Source organism: Oncorhynchus mykiss, chromosome 22 (genome assembly GCF_013265735.2).
Source record: "Oncorhynchus mykiss isolate Arlee chromosome 22, USDA_OmykA_1.1, whole genome shotgun sequence".
NCBI lineage: Eukaryota > Metazoa > Chordata > Actinopteri > Salmoniformes > Salmonidae > Oncorhynchus > Oncorhynchus mykiss.
The window spans coordinates 40,487,057-40,508,680 of record NC_048586.1 but is presented as its reverse complement, the minus strand read 5'-3'; the positions used below and the strand labels follow the sequence as shown (position 1 = coordinate 40,508,680).

The following is a 21,624-nucleotide window of genomic DNA, read 5'->3' as shown; positions in this document are numbered from 1 at the left end:
AAGTCAGTACATGTCCAGGCCCGTCTGAAGTTTGCTAGAGAGCATTTGGATGATCCAGAAGAAGATTGGGAGAATGTCATATGGTCAGATCAAACCAAAATATAACTTTTTGGTAAAAACTCAACTCGTCGTGTTTGGAGGACAAAGAATGCTGAGTTGCATCCAAAGAACACCATACCTACTGTGAAGCATGGGGGTGGAAACATCATGCTTTGGGGCTGTTTTTCTGCAAACGGACCAGGACGACTGATCCGTGTAAAGGAAAGAATGAATGGGGCCATGTATCGTGAGATTTTGAGTGAAAACCTCCTTCCATCAGCATGGGCATTGAAGATGAAACGTGGCTGGGTCTTCCAGCATGACAATGATCCCAAACACACCGCCCGGGCAACGAAGGAGTGGCTTCGTAAGAAGCATTTCAAGGTCCTGGAGTGGCCTAGCCAGTCTCCAGATCTCAACCCCATAGAAAATCTTTGGAGGGAGTTGAAAGTCTGTGTTGCCCAGCAACAGCCCCAAAACATCACTGCTCTAGAGGAGATCTGCATGGAGGAATGGACAAAAATACCAGCAACAGTATGTGAAAAACTTGTGAAGACTTCTGACCTCTGTCATTGCCAACAAAGCGTATATAACAAATTATTGAGATAAACTTTTGTTATTGACCAAATACTTATTTTCCACCATAATTTGCAAATAAATTCATTAAAAATCCTACAATGTGATTTTCTGGATTTTTTTTCTAATTTTGTCTGTCATAGTTGAAGTGTACCTATGATGAAAATTACAGGCCTCTCTCATCTTTTTAAGTGGGAGAACTTGCACAATTGGTGGCTGACTAAATACTTTTTTGCCCCACTGTAGGGTCTTACAGGAGGCATGTATAGGTCTAAAAAGGGCCTAAAATGGCCACTTTCATCACGACTTTCTCAAAAATGGTATGTGATACAAATGTAAAAAGCATGTCAAACATCCTTCCTCTCAATGAAGTTTACGTGAGAATTGCCAGAACAATCTCAGACAGCAAAAATATTTTCCACCTCCGCTGGTGTGGAATCGATCTATACAGAAAGAGAGAGGAAGAGAGAGAGGAAGAGGAAGAGAGACTGGTATCTAAACTGGGCTCTTCCTATTAGTCTGACCGTAGCCTTGGTCCTACGATATGGACATAAAACAGATGGACAGATGTGTATTAAAAAAGGCCTTATGATTAATGAACAGAACCCAGAGAGCAATAATAGAGAGAGGGGGAAGGAAGAAGAGACCCGGTTAGCGCACTTGTATGCATAAATTGTCATCTTTTGTTGTTGCGCTCCTTAAAAGGTAATGAAGTTGTAAAGTATTCCACCCCCAAACCTCTCCCCCACATTCTGTATAGCTTGTTTCTATGGCAACCTTGTCTCTCAACATTTTCAAAGGGGAAAAGTTTTACCAGATAGGATTAATAGATTCACGGTACATTTATCAGATGACACATAAGTATTTAGTGTGTCGCAGATACACACTGCTTATGTTTGTCGCTTGTTAGTTGGAGCTTTTTCTCTCCTCTGTTTGTTCACCTACCAGTAGGTATCTCACTGCAATGAATAGTCTGCACACTGTGTGACACAGAGCCAGACAAACGAGACAGAGAAGATAGATATGGAATGGATGAATGTGAGTGTTGTCACAGAGGGATGGATGTCACCTACAGCTCTGTGAAGGTCGGGGTTGTTAGTCCTCTGTCACCATCTGTCGTCAAGAGTCCATCTCCTGCGTCCAGCGTGGTGACTGACCTGCAAAGGATCCGATGTTCAGTTAAACCACTGTCTGTGACCTAAGAGAAGTTAGTAGCTGACCCCAGCACGTTGGGGTTCTCTAGTCATTCAATCAACACCCGTCTGCCATACTCCCAGAGTGCACTGCTCCGACATCTTAGAGCGGGCCACCATCTCCCCCTCAGTCACTCACCCATTCTCCCTGCATCCGTCAGCTTATTTGGAAGGTAAAGTACAGTCTGAGCCGAGGGAGCTAGATCAGATCCCTATCTTAGGGCGGCCAATATGTTGCCATGACACTGGTGGAGCAGAAGATCTGGTTTAATTCTGTTTTTTGATCCTCATCAGTCCCCGGACCCCAAAGCAATATGCATCAAATTGGCCAGTAACTGGTTTTGCATCAGCGGGCCCGGGCCAGCTGAATTGGCCCAGCAGACCACTCAGTCATGCATTATTCACTATGGGGAGGCATTCATCCCTTTTGAGTGAAGGTTAAATAATTAACGGCAGGAAATTTGTTTGGCTTATTTTTGTTCCATTCGGGGTGCCAGCGGCTTGTGTCTTGGCAAAATGAATGAAGTGGGAACAGTGGCGGACGCCAGCAAACATTTTAATGAGGAATATCCCTTACAACTCCAACACAGAGAATCGAATCAGAGGTGATGATGGGTTGTTTGGAAGAACTAGAATTATGTCACCATATTTCTACCCCTCTCTCTCAATTTCTCTTCCTGTTTTACACTCTTTTCAGCCTCTGTCTTACCCTGTCACGGTGCAAATCTCTCTTAAATTCAACTGAAGAGCATCAAACACACCAACACCTAATATGTGTGTTAAGAGGTCAAATGGGAAAAACGTGGGAAAAGAGAATAATAAAAATGTCACTCACTCATCCTACCCGGAGAGATTACATCCTTCCTATCCTCTGAGATATCACCTGGAGAGATTATATCCTTCCTATCTTCCAAGATATCACCCGGAGAGATTACATCCTTCCTATCCTATGAGATATCACCTGGAGAGATGACATCCTTCCTATCCTCTGAGATATCACCCGGAGAGATTACATCCTTCCTATCCTCTGAGATATCACCCGGAGAGATTACATCCTTCCTATCCTCTGAAATATCACCTGGAGAGATTACATCCTTCCTATCCTCTGAGATATCACCTGGAAAGATTACATCCTTCCTATCCTCTGAGATATCACCCATAGAGATTATATCCTTCCTATCCTCTGAGATATCACCCGGAGAGATTATATCCTTCCTATCCTCCAAGATTTCACCTGGAGAGATTATATCCTTCCTGTCCTCTGAGATATCACCTGGAGAGATTATATCCTTCCTGTCCTCTGAGATATCACCTGGAGAGATTACATCCTTCCTATCCTCTGAGATATCACCTGGAGAGATTACATCCTTCCTATCCTCTGAGATATCACCCGGAGAGATTATATCCTTCCTATCTTCCAAGATATCACCTGGAGAGATTACATCCTTCCTATCCTCCAAGATTTCACCTGGAGAGATTATATCCTTCCTGTCCTCTGAGATATCACCTGGAGAGATTACATCCTTCCTATCCTCTGAGATATCACCTGGAGAGATTACCTCCTTCCTATCCTCTGAGATATCACCCGGAGAGATTATATCCTTCCTATCCTCCAAGATAACACCTGGAGAGATTTTATCCTTCCTATCTTCTAAGATATTACCCGGAGAGATTATATCCTTCCTGTCCTCCAAGATATCACCTGGAGAGATTACATTCTTCCTATCTTCCAAGATATCACCTGGAGAGATTACATCCTTCCTATCTTCCAAGATATCACCTGGAGAGATTACATCCTTCCTATCCTCCAAGATATCACCTGGAGAGATTATATCCTTCCTATCCTCTGAGATATCACCTAGGGAGATTTGGAAAAATGCGTCTACTGTAACATTAACTCACTAACACTGGCATGCAACATGAACCATACTGTATAGGACGCAGGGCTATAGCAACAAGCAGACACATTTCAACCAATTAGGAGCTGTAGGAGAGAAAAGGCAGGAGGGTTAGGGGAGGCAGGTGGAGGGGAGGCAGAGGGAGGCATAGCTACAGACTGTAACACCCAATAGTGTGATTTAACCCCACAAATATGTACCATTGTCTGGTAGTCACAGGTGTGGCTATGCAAAACGGTGGCTGATATTTTTCAACTGACCTGGTATTGGTGATATTATCTTCGTCTTCAATTCGTGGAAACAGGAGTCTCAAAATGTCTGTGCAGTTGCAGGGGCTCCGTTTTGAATTTAGAAAATGCTTCATTAAAATATATACACTACCGTTCAAAAGTTTGGGACCAGTTAGAAATGTCCTTGTTTAAAATGACATCAAATTGATCAGAAATACAGTGTAGACATTGTTAATGTTCTAAATGACTATTGTAGCTGGAAACGGCTGATTCTTAATGGAATATCTTCATAGGCGTACAAATCAAATCAAATTGTATTTGTCACATACACATGGTTAGCAGATGTTAATGTGAGTGTAGTGAAATGCTTGTGCTTCTAGATCCGACACTGTAGTAATATCTAACAAGTAATCTAACAATTACCCAACGACTACCTAATACACACAAATCTAAAGGGGTGAATGAGAATATGTACATATAAGTATATGGATGAGCGATGGCCGAGCGGTATAAGCAAGGTGCAATAGACGGTATAAAATACAGTATCTACATGTGATATGCGTTATGTAAGATATGTTAACATTATAAAAGTGGCATTATTTAGAGTGCCATTGTATAAAGTGACTAGTGACCCATTTCTTAAAGTAGCCAGTGTTTGGGTCTCAATGTAGGCAGCAGCTTCTCTGAGTTAATGATTGAGATCGAAGCTGTTTTTCAGTCTCTCCGTCCCAGCTTTGATGCACCTGTACTGACCTCGCCTTCTGGATGGTAACAGTGTGAACAGGCAGTGCCTCGGGTGGTTGATGTCCTTGATGATTTTTTTGGCCTTCCTGTGACATCAGGTGCTGTATGTGTCATGGATGGCAGGTAGTTTGCCCCCGGTGATGCGTTGTGCACACCACACCACCCTCTGGAGAGCCTTGTGGTTGAGGGAGGTGCAGTTGCCACACCAGGTGGTGATACAGCCTGACAGGATGCTCTCGATTGTGCATCTGTAAAGGTTTGTCAAGGTTTTGGGTGACAAGCCAAATTTCTTCAGCCTCCTGAGGTTGAAGAGGCGCTGTTGTGCCTTCTTCACCACACTGTCTGTGTGGGTGGACCATTTCAGTTTGTCTGTGATCTGTACGCCGAAGAACTTAAAACTTTCCACCTTTTCCACTGCTGTCTCTTTGAATATGGATAGGGGGGTGTTCCCTCTGCTGTTTCCTGAAGTCCACGATCATCTCCTTTGTTTTGTTTGAGCGAGAGGTTGTTTTCCTGACACCACACCCTCACCTCCTCCCTGTAGGCTGTCTCATCGTTGTTGGTAATCAAGCTCACTACTGTTGTGTCATCTGCAAACTTGATGATTGAGTTGGAGGCGTGCATGGCCACACAGTTGTGGGTGAACAGGGAGTACAGGAGGGGGCAGAGCACGCACCCTTGTGGGGCCCCAGTGTTGAGGGTCAGCGAAGTAGAGATGTTTCCTACCTTCACCACCTAGGGGCGGGCTTTCAGGAAGTCCAGGACCCAATTGCACAGGGCGGAGTTGAGGCAGGCCCTCCAGCTTGATGATGAGCTTGGAGGGTACTATGGTGTTGAATGCTGAGCTGTAGTCAATGACCAGCATTCTTACATAGGTATAGTGTGATGGCGATTGCATAGTCTGTGGACCTGTTGGGGCGGTATGCAAACTGAAGTGGGTGGCCGGTAAGGTAGAGTTGATATGATCCTTGACTAGTCTCTCAAAGCATTTCATGATGACAGAAGTGAGTGCTATGGGGCGGAAGTAATTTAGCTCAGTTATCTTTGCCTTCTTGGGTACAGGAACAATGGTAGCCATCTTGAAGCATGTGGGGACAAGATACTGGGATAGGGAGTGATTGAATATGTCCGGAAACACACCAGCAAGCTGGTCTGCACATGCCCTGAGGACGAGGCTAGGGATGCCGTTTGGGCCAGCAGCCTTGCAAGGGTTAACACGTTTAAATGTTTTACTCACGTCAGCCAAGGAGAAGGAGAGGGGAGGGTACAGTCGTTGTTAGCGGGACGCGACAGTGGCACTATATTATCCTTAAAGTGGGCAAAGAATGTGTTTAGTTTGTCTGGAAGTGTGACAAGTACATTAAAGTGTCTAGTTTGAGAAATAGATTCCTCACATGTCCTCAAATTGCAGCTTCATTAAATAGGACCCGCAAAACACCAGTCTCAATGTCAACAGTGAAGAGGTGACTCCGGGATGCTGGCCTACAAGGCAAAGTTGCAAAGAAAAAGCCATACCTCAGACTGGCCAATAAAAATAAAAGATTAAGATGGGCAAAAGAACACATACACTGGACAGAGGAACTCTGCCTAGAAGGCCAGCATCCCGGAGTCACCAGTTGAGGACTTGTGAGGCAACTATTTCTCAAACTAGACACTTTAATGTACTTGTCCTCTTGCTCAGTTGTATACCGGGGCCTCCAACTCCTCTTTCTATTCTGGTTAGAGACAGTTTGCTCTCTTCTGTGAAGGGAGTAGTCCACAGCGTTGTACGAGATCTTCAGTTTCTTGGCAATTTCTCACAAGGAATAGCCTTCATTTATCAGAACAAGAATAGACTGAAGAGTTTCAGAAGAAAGTCCTTTGTTTATTCATTTTGAGGCTGTAATCGAACCCACAAATGCTGATGCTCCAGATACTCAACTAGTCTAAAGAAGGACAGTTTTATTGCTTCTTTAATCAGGTCAACAGTTTTCCACTGTGCTAACATAATTGCAAACATAATTGTTTTCTAATGATCAATTAGCCTTTTAAAATGATAGACTTGGATTAGCTAACATTAGAACACAGGAGTGATGGTTGGTGATAATGGGCCTCTGTACGTCTATGTAGATATTCCATAAAAAAAATCTGCTGTTTCCAGCTATAATAGCAATTTACAACATTAACAATGTCTACACTGTATTTCTGATCAATTTGATGTTATTTTAATGGACAAAAATGTAGCTTTTCTTTCAAAAACAAGGACATTTCTAAGTGACCTGTGCTTTGCATTGCATTTCCTATCAATTGATCAGCATTACGGGGTGTTTGTAGCCCCTCTACACTGATGTAACAAATAGCTTAATTACCTGATTACCATTCAAGTAAAGTTTAGGATGCGAAAACCAAATTGCTAAGTGTGTTGGAATACTTGATTAAGTTGGGAATAATGATAAAACACTGCCATCTAGTGGCCTTCAGCAGTCTTTATTTACAGTTGAGTTGTACACTGAACAAAAATATCAACACAACATGGAAAGTGCTCGTCTCATGTTTCATGAGCTGAAAGAAAAGATCCCAGAAATTGTCCATAAGCACAAAACTACTATTTTGCACAAATTTGTTTACGTCCGTGTTAGTGAGCATTTCTCATTTGCCAAGATAATCCATCCACCTGACAGGAGTGGTATATCAATAAGCTGATTAAGCAGCATGATCATTACACGTGCAGTAAAAGGCTACTCTAAAATGTGCAGTTTTGTCACACAACATAATGTCACAGATGTCTCAGGTTTTGAGGGAGCGTGCAATTGGAATGCTGACTGCAGGAATGTCCACCAGAGTTGCTGTCAAAGAATTGAATGCTAATTTATATACCATAAGCAGCCTCCAATGTCGTTTTAGAGAATTCGGCAGTGCGTCCAACCGGACTCGCAACCGCAGACCACGTGTAACCACATCAGCCCAGGACCTCCACATCCGGCTTCTTCACCTGCAGGATTGTCTGAGACCAGACAGCTGATGAAACTGAGGACTATTTCTGTCTGTAATAAAGCCCTTTTGTGGAGAAAAAAATGCATTTTGATTGGCTGGGCCTTGCTCCACAGTGGGCCCACCAATGGCTGCACCCCTGACCAGTCATGTGAAATCCATAGATTAGTGCACAATGAATGTATTTCAACTGACTGATTTCCTTATATGCACTGTTAACTCAGTAAAATCTTTGAAATTGTTGCATGTTGCGTTGATATTTTTGCTCAGCACAGATTATGTTATCACCTGCGCTGTTATCAATATTTGAATGGTGCGTATTCAGGCCTATATTTAAGCACTGTAGTCAGAAAGCATACAGGAGTTCAATAAAACAATGTGATATGCATTAAATGCATTTTATGGGGTGAAATTAAGTAGGTGGGTTACTCATATACCACGATCAATGGGATTATCCATACAGTAAATTCATGATTCATGTCATGATCACCGATTTAAAAACCCATGATTTGAAGTTTTGAGCAAAAAACACCTTTAATCATATCACAAAGATGCCCGACACGGAGAAATAGACATAGTATCTCTAGATGAAAACAACTACTGTGCATTTTCATTTGTCCCCTTCTAATAGAGTTTGACTATATAACTATAAAGATCCTTCTAATCAATATTATTCTAAACTTAAGGCTCTGCACAAGGCATTATCATGCACGTTTTAAGGCCTTGTTAAACTTAGTCAGTATACAAAGATGACATGACTAATTTCCCAAGACTTACAGATCAGTTTTGGTATAATATAGTGCTGCATGTCAGTGGGGTATAGATTATGGTAAATGCGGATGAATACATCATCGCTAAGGTTCCTTCATGTGGTACCAACTAAGTACTGAGAAACATGAGCATAGATGTATCGTAAGAGGATGGCCGTTTGTTAATGTTAAGCCTCACTCTCAGCCATGTCCTCAGTGAAGAAGGCCTTGACCTCGTTGCCCCCGGAGACATACTTGATGCACTCCACCTCCCCTCCATAGTTACTGGGCTTCTGGAAGTGAATCTCCAGGTGATCCTGCAGGTCCTCCTCATCCTGGAAGTCTGCAATCCCGCACAGGAGGATGGTGCGCGTCGGAGTGCCGCAGAACGTCTGCAACAAAGGTTCAAGTAAAACACTCTCAGTTGATATGCATGTGTCAGTCAACTCTACACATAACATCTGAAACAAGACAGCAGAAAAACGTTGGTAAAGAACCATCCTGTTCATTTGTGAACACACATGTTAGCAGTCTGTCACAAGAGTACCACACAGGCACATGTCAAAGTCCTGCTCCAGTAGAGACTAGAGCTGGGTGATATGGATGTACTATTCTGATAGTTATCAGAGTTCATCTGAAAAAAAGAAACGTCCCTTTTTCAGGACCCTGTCTTTCAAAGATAATTCGTAAAAATCTAAATAACTTCACAGATCTTCATTGTAAAGGGTTTAAACACTGTTTCCCATGCATGTTCAATGAACCATAAACAATTAATGAACTTGCACCTGTGGAACGGTCGTTAAGACACTAACAGCTTACAGACAGTAGGCAATTAAGGTCACAGTTATGAAAACTTAGGACACTAAAGAGGCTTTTCTACTGACTCTGAAAAACACCAAAAGAAGATCCCCAGGGTCCCTGCTCATCTGTGTGAACCTGCCTTAAGCATGCTGCAAGGAGGCATGAGGACTGCAGAAGTGGCCAGGGCAATAAATTGCAATGTCCGTACTGTGAGACACCTAAGACAGCGCTACAGGGAGACAGGACGGACAGCTGATCGTCCTCATAGTGGCAGACCACGTGTAACAACACCTGCACAGGATCGGTACATCCGAACATCACAACTGCGGAACAGGTACAGGATGGCAACAACAACTGCCCGAGTTACACCAGGAACGCACAATCCCTCCATCAGTGCTCAGACTGTCTGCAATAGGCTGAGAGAGGCTGGACTCTCTCTGACGAGTCACGGTTTTGTCACATCAGGGATGATGGTCGGATTCGCATTTATCGTTGAAGGAATGAGCGTTACACCGAGGCCTGTACTCTGGAGCGGGATCGAATTTGGAGGTGGAGGGTCAATCATGGTCTGGGGCGGTGTGTCACAGCATCATCGGACTGAGCTTGCTGTCATTGCAGGCAATCTCAAAGCTGTGTGTTACAGGGAAGACATCCTCCTCCCTCATGTGGTACCCTTCCTGCAGGCTCATCCTGACATGACCCTCCAGCATGACAATGCCACCAGCCATACTGCTCGTTCTGTGCATGATTTCCTGCAAGACAGGAATGTCAGTGTTCTGCCATGGCTAGCGAAGAGCCCGGATCTCAAGCCCATTGAGCATGTCTGGGACCTGTTGGATCAGAGTGTGAGGGCTAGGGCCATTCCCCCAAGAAATGTCCAGGAACTTGCAGGTGCCTTGGTGGAAGAGTGGGGTAACATCTCACAGTAAGAACTGGCAAATCTGGTGCAGTCCATGAGGAGGAGATGCACTGCAGTACTTAATGAAGCTGGTGACTACACTCTTTGTTCAGGGACACATTATTCAATTTCTGTTAGTCACATGTCTGTAGAACTTGTTCAGTTTATGTCTCAGTTGTTGAATCTTGTTATGTTCATACAAATATTTACACATGTTAAGTTTGCTGAAAATAAACGCAGTTGACAGTGAGAGGACGTTTCTTTTTTGCCGAGTTTACTACTACTACTAGTTTGTCCCATTTAACAATCACCCATATTAGATAACTTATTGCATTTCAAACTTCACATCTCTCTAGTATAGGCTAGAGAAATGTGTCGATCATTTTGGTTTATCGTCCCAGCTCTAGTAGAAACTAAATAACCTAATACAGCAAGCTGTGGCTCCTGACTTGGAAAACCCAACATACTTGAAACAGTCATGGCAAAGTCCAGACACCTTTGATCCGATTGGACAGTCACAACGGGACAATGCTTAGGAAGGGCATACTGTATGTAAACAAATGACAGAGAAAAGATGAGCGACTGTTTTAATCTCACCTGAAACTTCTTCAGCTTGTAGTTGTAAACAAGGTCAACTTTCACATTCACCTCACGGTCCATATCCACGATGTACTTCCTTTTCAGGGCCAGCCTCTCTGCAACTAGAAAAGTAGACACAAGTATTTAAAATATGAACTCTTCTATGATTAAACATATTGAATAAGGCACTTTCCAATAAAACAAATCATGTTCTGACACTGGCAGACAAACACACATACACTAGATGTACTGTACCTCCAGAGTTGAGGAAGGTGATTTGTCCTCTCCCAGTGTGCTTGTCATAGTCCACCCTCTGCACCTCTCCTCCCCCTCGACTGGGCTTGGAGAAGCTGATCTCCAGACGGTCTCTCATTCGTTCCTCTGACAGGGTGAACGGGACATTGGAGAAGCTGAGTGTCTTTGTGGAGACATCAAGGTGTACCTGCACAGCAACAGCCACATAACTTGGTTACAGGTGTGTCACCTGGGCAATAGCACAGCAGTGAATCATCAACAATATCAACAAGTCATTATAGACACCATTGTATCAATTGAATGGTATAGTTTTCTTGAAATAATCGCTAATTCCTTACTCAAAGTTGATTGGAACACACCTTTACACTTTGCAGTAAATAAGATGACTCTATTCTAGAAAACAGACTCCATAGTAAACTAAATCATTATCGGCTGGAGGCGGTTATCTTTAACGTCTTCAAAGTACTTAATTTAACTTGACACATTCATTGTGTGAAATGGTGTACCTCAAACTTTACAAAGGGGTCCAGTGTGAGGCTTTTGGGCTTCACATGCACCTTGTCTTTATCACAGGACACAGTACACTTGGCCATCTTCAGGATCTGGGCAGCCACTGAGAGAGAGGGAAGGATAATCCCAATATAACACATTCAACATAATGCCTCACATGGAACATAATGCCTCACATGGAACATAATGCCTCACATGGAACATAATGCCTCACATGGAACATAATGCCTCACATGGAACATAATGCCGCACATGGAACATAATGCCTCACATGGAACATAATGCCTCACATGGAACATAATGCCTCACATGGAACATAATGCCGCACATGGAACATGATGCCTCACATGGAACATAATGCCGCACATGGAACATAATGCCTCACATGGAACATAATGCCTCACATGGAACATAATGCCTCACATGGAACATAATGCCTCACATGGAACATAATGCCTCACATGGAACATAATGCCTCACATGGAACATAATGCCTCACATGGAACATAATGCCTCACATGGAACATAATGCCGCACATGGAACATAATGCCTCACATGGAACATAATGCCTCACATGGAACATAATGCCTCACATGGAACATAATGCCGCACATGGAACATAATGCCTCACATGGAACATAATGCCTCACATGGAACATAATGCCTCACATGGAACATAATGCCTCACATGGAACATAATGCCGCACATGGAACATAATGCCTCACATGGAACATAATGCCTCACATGGAACATAATGCCTCACATGGAACATAATGCCTCACATGGAACATAATGCCGCACATGGAACATGATGCCTCACATGGAACATAATGCCGCACATGGAACATAATGCCTCACATGGAACATAATGCCTCACATGGAACATAATGCCGCACATGGAACATAATGCCGCACATGGAACATAATGCCTCACATGGAACATAATGCCTCACATGGAACATAATGCCTCACATGGAACATAATGCCTCACATGGAACATAATGCCGCACATGGAACATAATGCCTCACATTCAACATAATGATGAGTTATGTAGATTAATGTGCACTGTCTTTATGAAGCCACAAAGATGGACGTCCTGTTTCCTGTACCTTTCTCCTCCTCAAAAGTGATGAGAGCCTGCCCCCCCTTCAGGAGCACTGATGGTCTCTGGGCAATGGTGAACACCCCCTTGATGTGTTGACCGCTGTCATCGCTGTCCTCCTCCTTACGGGTAAACTTCACCTTCTTTTCAGGGATCTGGACATAGATCTGGAACCAGCAGTAGAGTGTGAGTGTTGTCCATGCCAGAATTGCTTTCTTTTTAGTCCTCTCAAAATATTTGAAATTCATATTTAACATCTGTTGTTACATTACCTACCTTAAACCTCTGCTGAAGTGTAGCAGACTCTGTCTTCTTAGCCCGTAGCTTAGCCTGGCTTTTCTTCAGTTTCTCCATCAGATCTTTGTTACCCTTCTCAAGCATCGAGATATCATTCTGTGTAACAATACCATGCAAGTGGTTACATTTGAAAAACATATTTGATTCATCCACCACAGCCTCAATATCTATCTGAGTGACTATACAGATAAAACTACAGTAGTAAATGTAATATAAATATCCACTGAGTGAATGTTATTTTAAAGCGCCACGGGCAAGTAAATGACTACCTGTATCCCTTTCACAGTTTTAGAGAACTCCTCCTGACGTTGCTCCCCCTGTCGTTGAAGGACCATCACATTTTTTGAAGCCTCTTTCTTTGAATCTTCTGCGCTCAGTTTTGCCAACTGCAGCCTAGATTTTTCGTCCTCTGCCTTCTCAAGTTGTTTCTGCATAATAATAGGAAATAAATATTTATGTAAAAAAACATTAATTTGACAGATAAATAGCTAAACTCTGCAAATAGGCCTACCGTCAATGTATTCAGCTCTTCCTTGGCTACAGACAGTTTCTGTTCTTCATCATCGATGTTATCCATCTATTTATAAAAAGATATTTCATGTATTTCGAAAAAAAATAATAGTCAAAGGAAATTATTGTCCAATTGGCCTACATGATTTTACTCTACCTTTCCATTCACAAGCGGCTTGACGGCGTCAGAGTCACTCATTATCTGCGTAAAAGTCTAACAATTATTATTGCGATCATGTTACTTTTTAAATGACAGATGAATTCATGGTCAGTTACAAGTAGATAGATTAATTCGTGGTCAGTTGCAAGTAATGTTAACTTACCGAATCGGCCTGAGAAAATACGGACTGATACTGTTTCCTACAGTCAAATATCACGACGAATTGATTATCTTTTGTAACCTACTCTGAGTTCCTCGAAGTCACGTGGGGTCGAAATCAAAAGTGAAAGTTGCTGCAGAGAGCAACGCAATGTAATAATAGCAAGTGATTTTCCATAATAACCGGAAACAAAATATGTGTTATACAACAGGAAATCGAAGTTGCTGAAAGAATTGACACATACAAATATGCTGCTTCAATCGAAGTAGGACAGGGAGACAACTGTCTGAACATAATGACTGAAAAAACGCTGGTATTGGAGGGTCTGCCAGACGACATAGACAAAATCAGACCCAAATTGGATTTGCACTTCAAAAACAAAAGAAAGTCCGGAGGAGAAACATTACAAATTCAAGATTATCCTGGGGACAAGAGGAAGGCTTTGCTCGTTTACCATGAAGATGCAGGTAATTATTTCAATTTGTCTTAATACAAAATATTTAGGCCTATGAATAAAGACACATCCATAAAGGTATATTTAAGCAATAAGGCTCGAGGAGTTGTGGTAAATGTCCAATATACCACGGCTAAGGGCTGCTCTTAAACACGACGCAACGCGCTGTGCTGTGGTATATTGGCCATATATCACAAACCCCCGAGGTGCCTTATTGCTATTATAAATTGGTTACCAACTTAAAATAAGAGTAAAAAATAAATGTTTTGTCATATCCGGGGTATATGGTCTGATATACCGCGGCTTTCAGCCAATCAGCATTCAGTGCTCGAACCACCCAGTTTATAATTAAGTACAAAAGTAAAATGATCAATTATTTCAATGTCCTTATATTAAGAAAACCAGACGCACCATTTTCTTATTTTTAAAATGTAGGGATAGATTAGGGGCACGCTCCAACACTCAGACATAATTTACAAACGAAGCACGTGTTTAGTGAGTTCGTCAGATCAGAGGCAGTAGGGATGGCCAGGGTTGTTCTCTTGACAAGTGTGAATTGGATAATTGTTCTGTCCTGCTAAGCATTCATAATGTAACGACTACTTTTGAGTGTCAGGCAAAATGTATGGAGTAAAAAGTACATTATTTTCATTAGGAATGTAGTGAAGTAAAAGTTGTCAAAAATAGAAATAGTGAAGGAAAATACAGATACCTCAAAAAACAACTTAAGTAGTACCTTAAAGTATTTTTACTTAAGTTCTTTACACCCCTGTATGAGACCATATACCAGGGGTATGACAAAACAAATATTTTTATGTTCTAATTATGTTTGTAACCAGTTTATAAAAGCAATAAGGCACGTCCGGGGTTTGTGGTATATGGTCAATATACCCCGGCTAAGGGCTATATCCAAGCACTCCGAGTTGCGTCGTGCTTAAGAACAACCCTTAACATGGTATTTAAGGTATAATGCCTGAGAAGCCGGTGTTTGGAGGATATATTCGCACGGGTGTTGTTAGGCCCGAGACGAAATCGAGGGCTGCCAATATATTCTCCAAACACCATTTTCGAGGACAGTAACACTTTTACGGGTTACCAACATATTGAAATAATGATTGGGGTGGCAGGGTAGCCTAGTGGTTAGAGTGTTGGACTAGGAACCGGAAGGTTGCAAGTTCAAATCCCCGAGCTGACAAGGTCTGTCGTTCTGCCCCTGAACAGGCAGTTCCTGAACAGGCACTGTTCCTAGGCTGTCATTGAAAATAAGAATTTGTTCTTAACTGACTTGCCTAGTTAAATAAAGGTAAAACATTTTTTTGACTTATTTAAATTAAAAACTTTATTTGGATGAATTTATTCATACTATTTCTTCCTTCCACAAGATATAGTCCCGACACAAATCTAGGGTTACTACATAAAAAATCCTACAATGTGATTTTCTTGATTTTTTTTCTCATTTTGTCTGTCATAGTTGAAGTGTACCTATGATGAAAATTACAGGCCTCTATCATCTTGCACAATTGCACAATTGGTGGCTGACTAAATACTTTTTTGCCCCACTGTAACACTGAGCCTTGTGAGTAGGCTGTGCTGAATGGTGATAATGGTGTTACGAACTATCCCACTGGGCACACACTGGTTGAATCCATGTTGTTTCCACGTCATTTCAGTGGTGTTACGTTGAACCAACGTGAAATAGACGTTGAATTGACATATGTACCCAGTGGGTATAGAGCTCCAAATACCAAATTAATTTAGTTCAGTAATGTAACCTGTGTCTTAGGAGCCACATAAGTCTTTGTAAGATAAGTATGTAATGATGGTCTGTCAATTCCTCCTCAGCTCTGCAGAAAGTGTTGGATAGAAAATGCCATAAAATTGATTTCAAAATCCCTTTTGGGGTGGTTGAGCTTCGAGTGAAACTGAAGGAAGATGGCTGTGAAACAGAAGTGAAGAAAGTTAAACCACCAGTCTTCCCTCGCCCTACAAAAGACAAACTGACTTCTCTAGGAAAGTCTTCACCTAAAGTTGAAGAGAAGGTAATTCTTTATGTGTTGCTTATATTGTATCAAGTTAGAGTTGGCAATATACAGCATTACAGCATTTAGACCTACTAATGTGTTTTCTCTCTGTCTTTGTCTGTGATGTATCAGCCAGTATCAGAGAGTCTAGCGGGTAAGACTCATATTCATAAATATACTTAAAGTTGCACTATGCAGAATTCGCTCCGCAATTTCCTGGTTGCTAAAACTCTAATCGTTTTTCTAATTTCAGTTTATGTGACAAAATAAACTAGCATAAAATCTAAAGGTTAAATATTGACACTTTAATAAGATATTAAATCAATAGGGAAATCACAGTAATGTTCATTCTGTGTGTCTGTTTATTATTCAGATTCAGTGACGGAAAATGACATAAAATTACTACTTGTCAGAACAACCAAGGAATGTGAAAAGGAGGTCCTTAACTTGTATTTTGAGCAGTTTGCCTCAGAGGAAGGAGAGGTCAGCATTACAAGACATGGAAAGAATAGATGGGTCCTTAAACTGTCCTGTCAGTCAGGTAAGGAGTGTTTTCCCATAGACTCATCTAATTCAAATGTTCTTTCTTCAAATGGATATTATATTGTGGATTTACTGTATGTGGGAGTTGTTAACTTGTATTGCTTTCAGTGGACAGTTCAACTTTGTACCTGTCAGGATAAGCACTAATTAGATCAACTATGACACTTGTGTATCATTCAGAGGTTACGTTCCTTTGACTGTAAAATACCATTAGTCATCTCAGCTGGGAATAGGGCTCATAAGGAAATGATTCCTTCTCGGTCACTAGAACACAATGGCTGCTATTTGAAACAAGTATATGTTGATTTTTTTCCTGTGAGTCTTTGTATCTCAGATAATTTACCTTGTTACATGTGATGACATTGACATTGTGACACTGTGACATGTGATGACATTGTGACGTGATCACATTGTGACGTGTCATCTACTTATATCATCAAGTGAACATTTACATGAGTGAATTTCTTGATTCTGCTTGATCATTCATGCCCACCAATAAATACTGTTCCTACTACCTTCTGTCAGATGCAGAGAAAGTCCTTGCCAAGAAGGAGCATCAGTATGGCATTTCTGTGGAGGTGTACAATGAGACAGCTGTTGAAGGGAAACTGGACAAAAGACGCTTCATCCTGACTGGGTTCAACGAGACCTGCAAGTGCGACATTGTCTCTCTATACATCGGCAGCTGCAGCCAAGGGGCTGAACATGTCTGGGAGACCCTTGACGATGGAGAAAGAGTAGTGGTCACCTTCAAACAGGACATTGGTAGGTCCACAGATACATCATAAATATGTATACACCATATCACTATTACATCATATCACTATTACACCATATCACTATTACACCATATCACTATTACACCATATCACTATTACACCATATCACTATTACACCACTATTACACCATATCACTATTACACCATATCACTATTACACCACTATTACACCACTATTACACCATATCACTATTACACCATATCACTATTACACCGTATCACTATTACACCATATCACTATTACACCATATCACTATTACATCATATCACTATTACACCATATCACTATTACACCATATCACTATTACACCATATCACTATTACACCATATCACTATTACACCATATCACTATTACACCATATCACTATTACACCACTATTACACCATATCACTATTACACCATATCACTATTACACCGTATCACTATTACACCATATCACTATTACACCATATCACTATTACATCATATCACTATTACACCATATCACTATTACACCATATCACTATTACACCATATCACTATTACACCATATCACTATTACACCACTATTACACCATATCACTATTACACCATATCACTATTACACCACTATTACACCATATCACTATTACATTATATCACTATTACACCATATCACTATTACACCATATCACTATTACACCACTATTACACCACTATTACACCATATCACTATTACACCATATCACTATTACACCACTATTACACCATATCACTATTACACCATATCACTATTACACTATATCACTATTACACCACTATTACACCATATCACTATTACATCATATCACTATTACATCATATCACTATTACACCATATCACTATTACACCATATCACTATTACACCATATCACTATTACACCATATCACTATTACATCATATCACTATTACACCACTATTACACCATATCACTATTACACCATATCACTATTACACCACTATTACACCATATCACTATTACATTATATCACTATTACATCATATCACTATTACACCATATCACTATTACATCATATCACTATTACACCATTCAATTAAGTTGCATGACCAAACAGCGAAATACAACACTAATCTAACTATCAATCTAACTATCCATGTTCCGCAGACATCAAGTCCTTCCTCAGGAAATGCTTGTCAAAGAAGTTCCAGGGCATGGAGATTAAGGTGTGCCGTTTAGAGCTGACAGACTCTGTCCTTGTCCAGGGGGACATGAACCAATTCAAAGGAGAGGTGGAGGAGGCCCTGAATCTCTACTTCTCCAGCAGGAGGAGCAAAGGAGGGGCTATCAGGTCCCAGATTTGGGTTACACATGGCAAGAGCATGGTCATCACCTTTGAAGACTGTCATGGTAGGGCCCTTTTCAATGACATTATGCTCTAGAAATGATGTTGTGTGTAGGCCTACAGTTGCATCAATAGTTGTACATGCACATTGTATATTGTGCATTTCAAAGCGTAATGCATGACCTCCATGTGCTATCCTGGTATTTCCAAACAGTTACAATTGATGACCATGGAAATACAATATAGTGTTCAAGACCTCCTCCAGTCTCATTTTCACCTAATGTAAACACCTGATTTACTTAAAGGGCTCCTTTTTTTTCTCAATTTCCGCCTGACTGACGTGCCCAGAGTAAACTGCCTGTTGCTTAGGCCCAGAAGCTAAGATATGCATACAATTGGTACCATTGGAAATAAAATACTTTGACGTTTGTAGAAATGTTCAAATAATATAGGAGACTATAACACAATAGATATGGTAGGAGAAAATCCAAAGAAAAACCAACCAGAATTTTTTTTTGTTGAGAGCCCATGCTCTTACAATGGAAAGTATAGGGGCATACTGAATTCTAGCTCCCAGGATGCAATTCCTATGGCATCCACAGGGTGTCAGCCATCTATGTTCAAGGTTTCAGGCTTGTAACTTCCAAAACGAATAAGGAATATGAGTTTTAGTAGAGGGAAATTTGTGTTTGGGCCCGCGATGAAGACAAGAAGCACCTGCTGTTGTTGAAACAAAGTTTAGCGGTATATTTTCGGATTCCTTTCTCTGCACGTTGAACAAGTGGATTACTCAGATCGATGACGCCAACTAAACAGACCTTTTAGGATATAAAGAAGGATTTTATCTAACAAAATGACACCACATGTTATAGCTGGGAACCTTTGGATGACAAATAGGAGGAAGATTTTCAAAAAGTAAGTGAATATTTAAATCGCTATTTGTGAATTAATGAAACCTGTGCCGGTGGAAAAATATTTTGATGTGGGGCGCCGTCCTCAAACAATCGCATGGCATGATTTTGCTGTAATGACTACTGTAAATTGCGCCGTGCAGTTAGATTAACAAGAATTTAAGCTTTCAACCGATATAAGACACGTGTATGCACCTAAATGTTTAATATCCATAATTTTTATGATTATTTATTTGAACTGCTTGCCCTCCAGTTTCACCGGAAGTTGTCCCGCTAGGTGGTCACAGTATGACATGAAATGGCACAAGTGAGGGAGGAGGACTTTCTTCTGTTCTCTATTGCTCCTATTTTATTTATTTTATTTAACCAGGAAGGGCTCATTGAGATTAAAATCTCTTTTTCAAGAGCGTCCTGGCCAAGATAGGCAGCACCAAGTCATTACAAAAAATTACAGACAGACAACATGAAAAACTACAAGTAATCTAGTAAAAATCATTGAATTCACAAGAGTAACAAAATAAAATAAAAAAACAGCTACTACTACTATTGTTCCTCAAGCGAGGAGGGAGACTGATGACATGACATCTGACCATCAGACCTACTCCTTGAAGATGGAAGTTGTCTTAAAAAAACACAATTTTGCTCAAAACAAATAGAATACCAGTCAAACGTTTGAACACACCTACTCTTTCCAGGGTTTTTCTTTATTTTTACTATTTTCTACAATGTAGAATAATAGTGAAGACGTCAGAGCTATGAAATAACACATACAGTTGATGTCGGAAGTTTACATACACCTTAGCCAAATACATTTAAACTCAGTTATTCACAATTCCTGATATTTAATGCAAGTAAAAATTCCCTGTCTTAGGTCAGTTAGGATCACCACTTTATTTTAGAATGTGAAATGTTAGAGTAATAGTACATACATTAATTTCAGCTTTTATTTCTTTCATCACATTCCCAGTGGGTCAGAAGTTTACATACTCAATTATTATTTGGTAGCATTGCCTTTAAATTGTTTAACTTGGGTCAAACGTTTTGGTTTGCCTTCCACAAGCTTCCCACAATAAGTTGGGTGAATTTTGTCCCATTTCTCCTGACAGAGCTGGTGTAACTGAGTCAGGTTTTGTAGGCCTCCTTGCTCGCACACGCTTTTACAGTTATGCCCACACATTTTCTATATGATTGAGGTCAGGGCTTTGTGATGGCCACTGCCAACACCTTGACTTTGTTGTCCTTAAGCCATTTTGCCACAACTTTGAAAGTATGCTTGGGGTCATTGTCCATTTGGAAGACCCATTTGCGACCAAGCTTTAACTTCCTGACTGATGTCTTGAGATGTTGCTTCAATATATCCACATAATTTCTCTACCTCATGATGCCATCTATTATGTGAAATGCACCAGCCCCCACAACATGATGCTGCCACCCACGTGCTTCATGGTTGGGATGGTGTTCTTCAGCTTGCAAGCCTCCCCCTTTTTCCTCCTAACATAATGATGGTCATTATGGCCAAACAGTTCTATTTTTGTTTAATCAGACCTTTCTCCAAAAAGTACGATATTTGTCCCCCCCCCCCCATCCATGTGCAGTTGCAAACCATAGTCTGTTTTTTTTATGGCGGTTTTGGAGCAGTGGCTTCTTCCTTGCTGAGCGGCCTTTCAAGTTATGTCGATATATGACTCATTTTACTGTGGATATAGATACTTTTGTACCTGTTTCCTCCAGCATCTTCACAAGGTCCTTTGCTGTTGTTCTGGGATTGATTTACACTTTTCGCACCAAAGTACGTTCATCTCTAGGATACAGAACGTGTCTCCTTCCTGAGCAGTATGACGTGGTCCCATGGTGTTGATACTTGCGTACTATTGTTTGTACAGATGAACGTGGTACCGTCAGGCGTTTGGAAATTGCTCCCAGGGATGAACCAGACT

The 21,624-nt window shown here is 41.1% G+C and overlaps 2 protein-coding genes across 4 annotated transcripts in view; one reads left to right on the top strand and one right to left on the bottom strand.

Moving 5' to 3' along the window:
- Nucleotides 1-8,022: 8,022 nt before the first annotated feature.
- nmi (N-myc (and STAT) interactor) lies at nucleotides 8,023-13,815 on the bottom strand. 3 transcript variants are annotated; one of them, XM_036959323.1, is made up of 10 exons: nucleotides 13,678-13,815; nucleotides 13,512-13,568; nucleotides 13,356-13,421; nucleotides 13,114-13,272; nucleotides 12,824-12,940; nucleotides 12,555-12,714; nucleotides 11,439-11,545; nucleotides 10,933-11,119; nucleotides 10,696-10,799; nucleotides 8,023-8,791 (listed from the first exon to the last, which is right to left on the bottom strand). In XM_036959323.1, exons 2-10 carry the CDS (start codon nucleotides 13,551-13,553, stop codon nucleotides 8,588-8,590), a joined length of 1,146 nt encoding a protein of 381 aa, XP_036815218.1. In that variant the 5' UTR covers nucleotides 13,554-13,568; nucleotides 13,678-13,815; the 3' UTR covers nucleotides 8,023-8,587. The 3 variants fall into 3 exon arrangements, with proteins under 3 accessions (XP_036815218.1, XP_036815217.1, XP_036815219.1); XM_036959322.1 differs by having other exon boundaries at nucleotides 13,512-13,556; nucleotides 13,678-13,813; XM_036959324.1 differs by having other exon boundaries at nucleotides 11,490-11,545; nucleotides 13,512-13,556; nucleotides 13,678-13,813.
- Nucleotides 13,816-13,906: 91 nt separating this feature from the next.
- LOC110501872 overlaps nucleotides 13,907-21,624 on the top strand; it is a 43,178-nt gene continuing 35,460 nt past the window's right edge. The window contains exons 1-6 of the mRNA XM_036959321.1: nucleotides 13,907-14,141; nucleotides 15,971-16,167; nucleotides 16,282-16,303; nucleotides 16,523-16,690; nucleotides 17,218-17,457; nucleotides 18,599-18,841. Coding sequence (XP_036815216.1) covers nucleotides 13,970-14,141; nucleotides 15,971-16,167; nucleotides 16,282-16,303; nucleotides 16,523-16,690; nucleotides 17,218-17,457; nucleotides 18,599-18,841 — 1,042 coding nt within the window. The 5' untranslated portion in view covers nucleotides 13,907-13,969. The remainder of the gene's footprint in view (nucleotides 14,142-15,970; nucleotides 16,168-16,281; nucleotides 16,304-16,522; nucleotides 16,691-17,217; nucleotides 17,458-18,598; nucleotides 18,842-21,624) is intronic.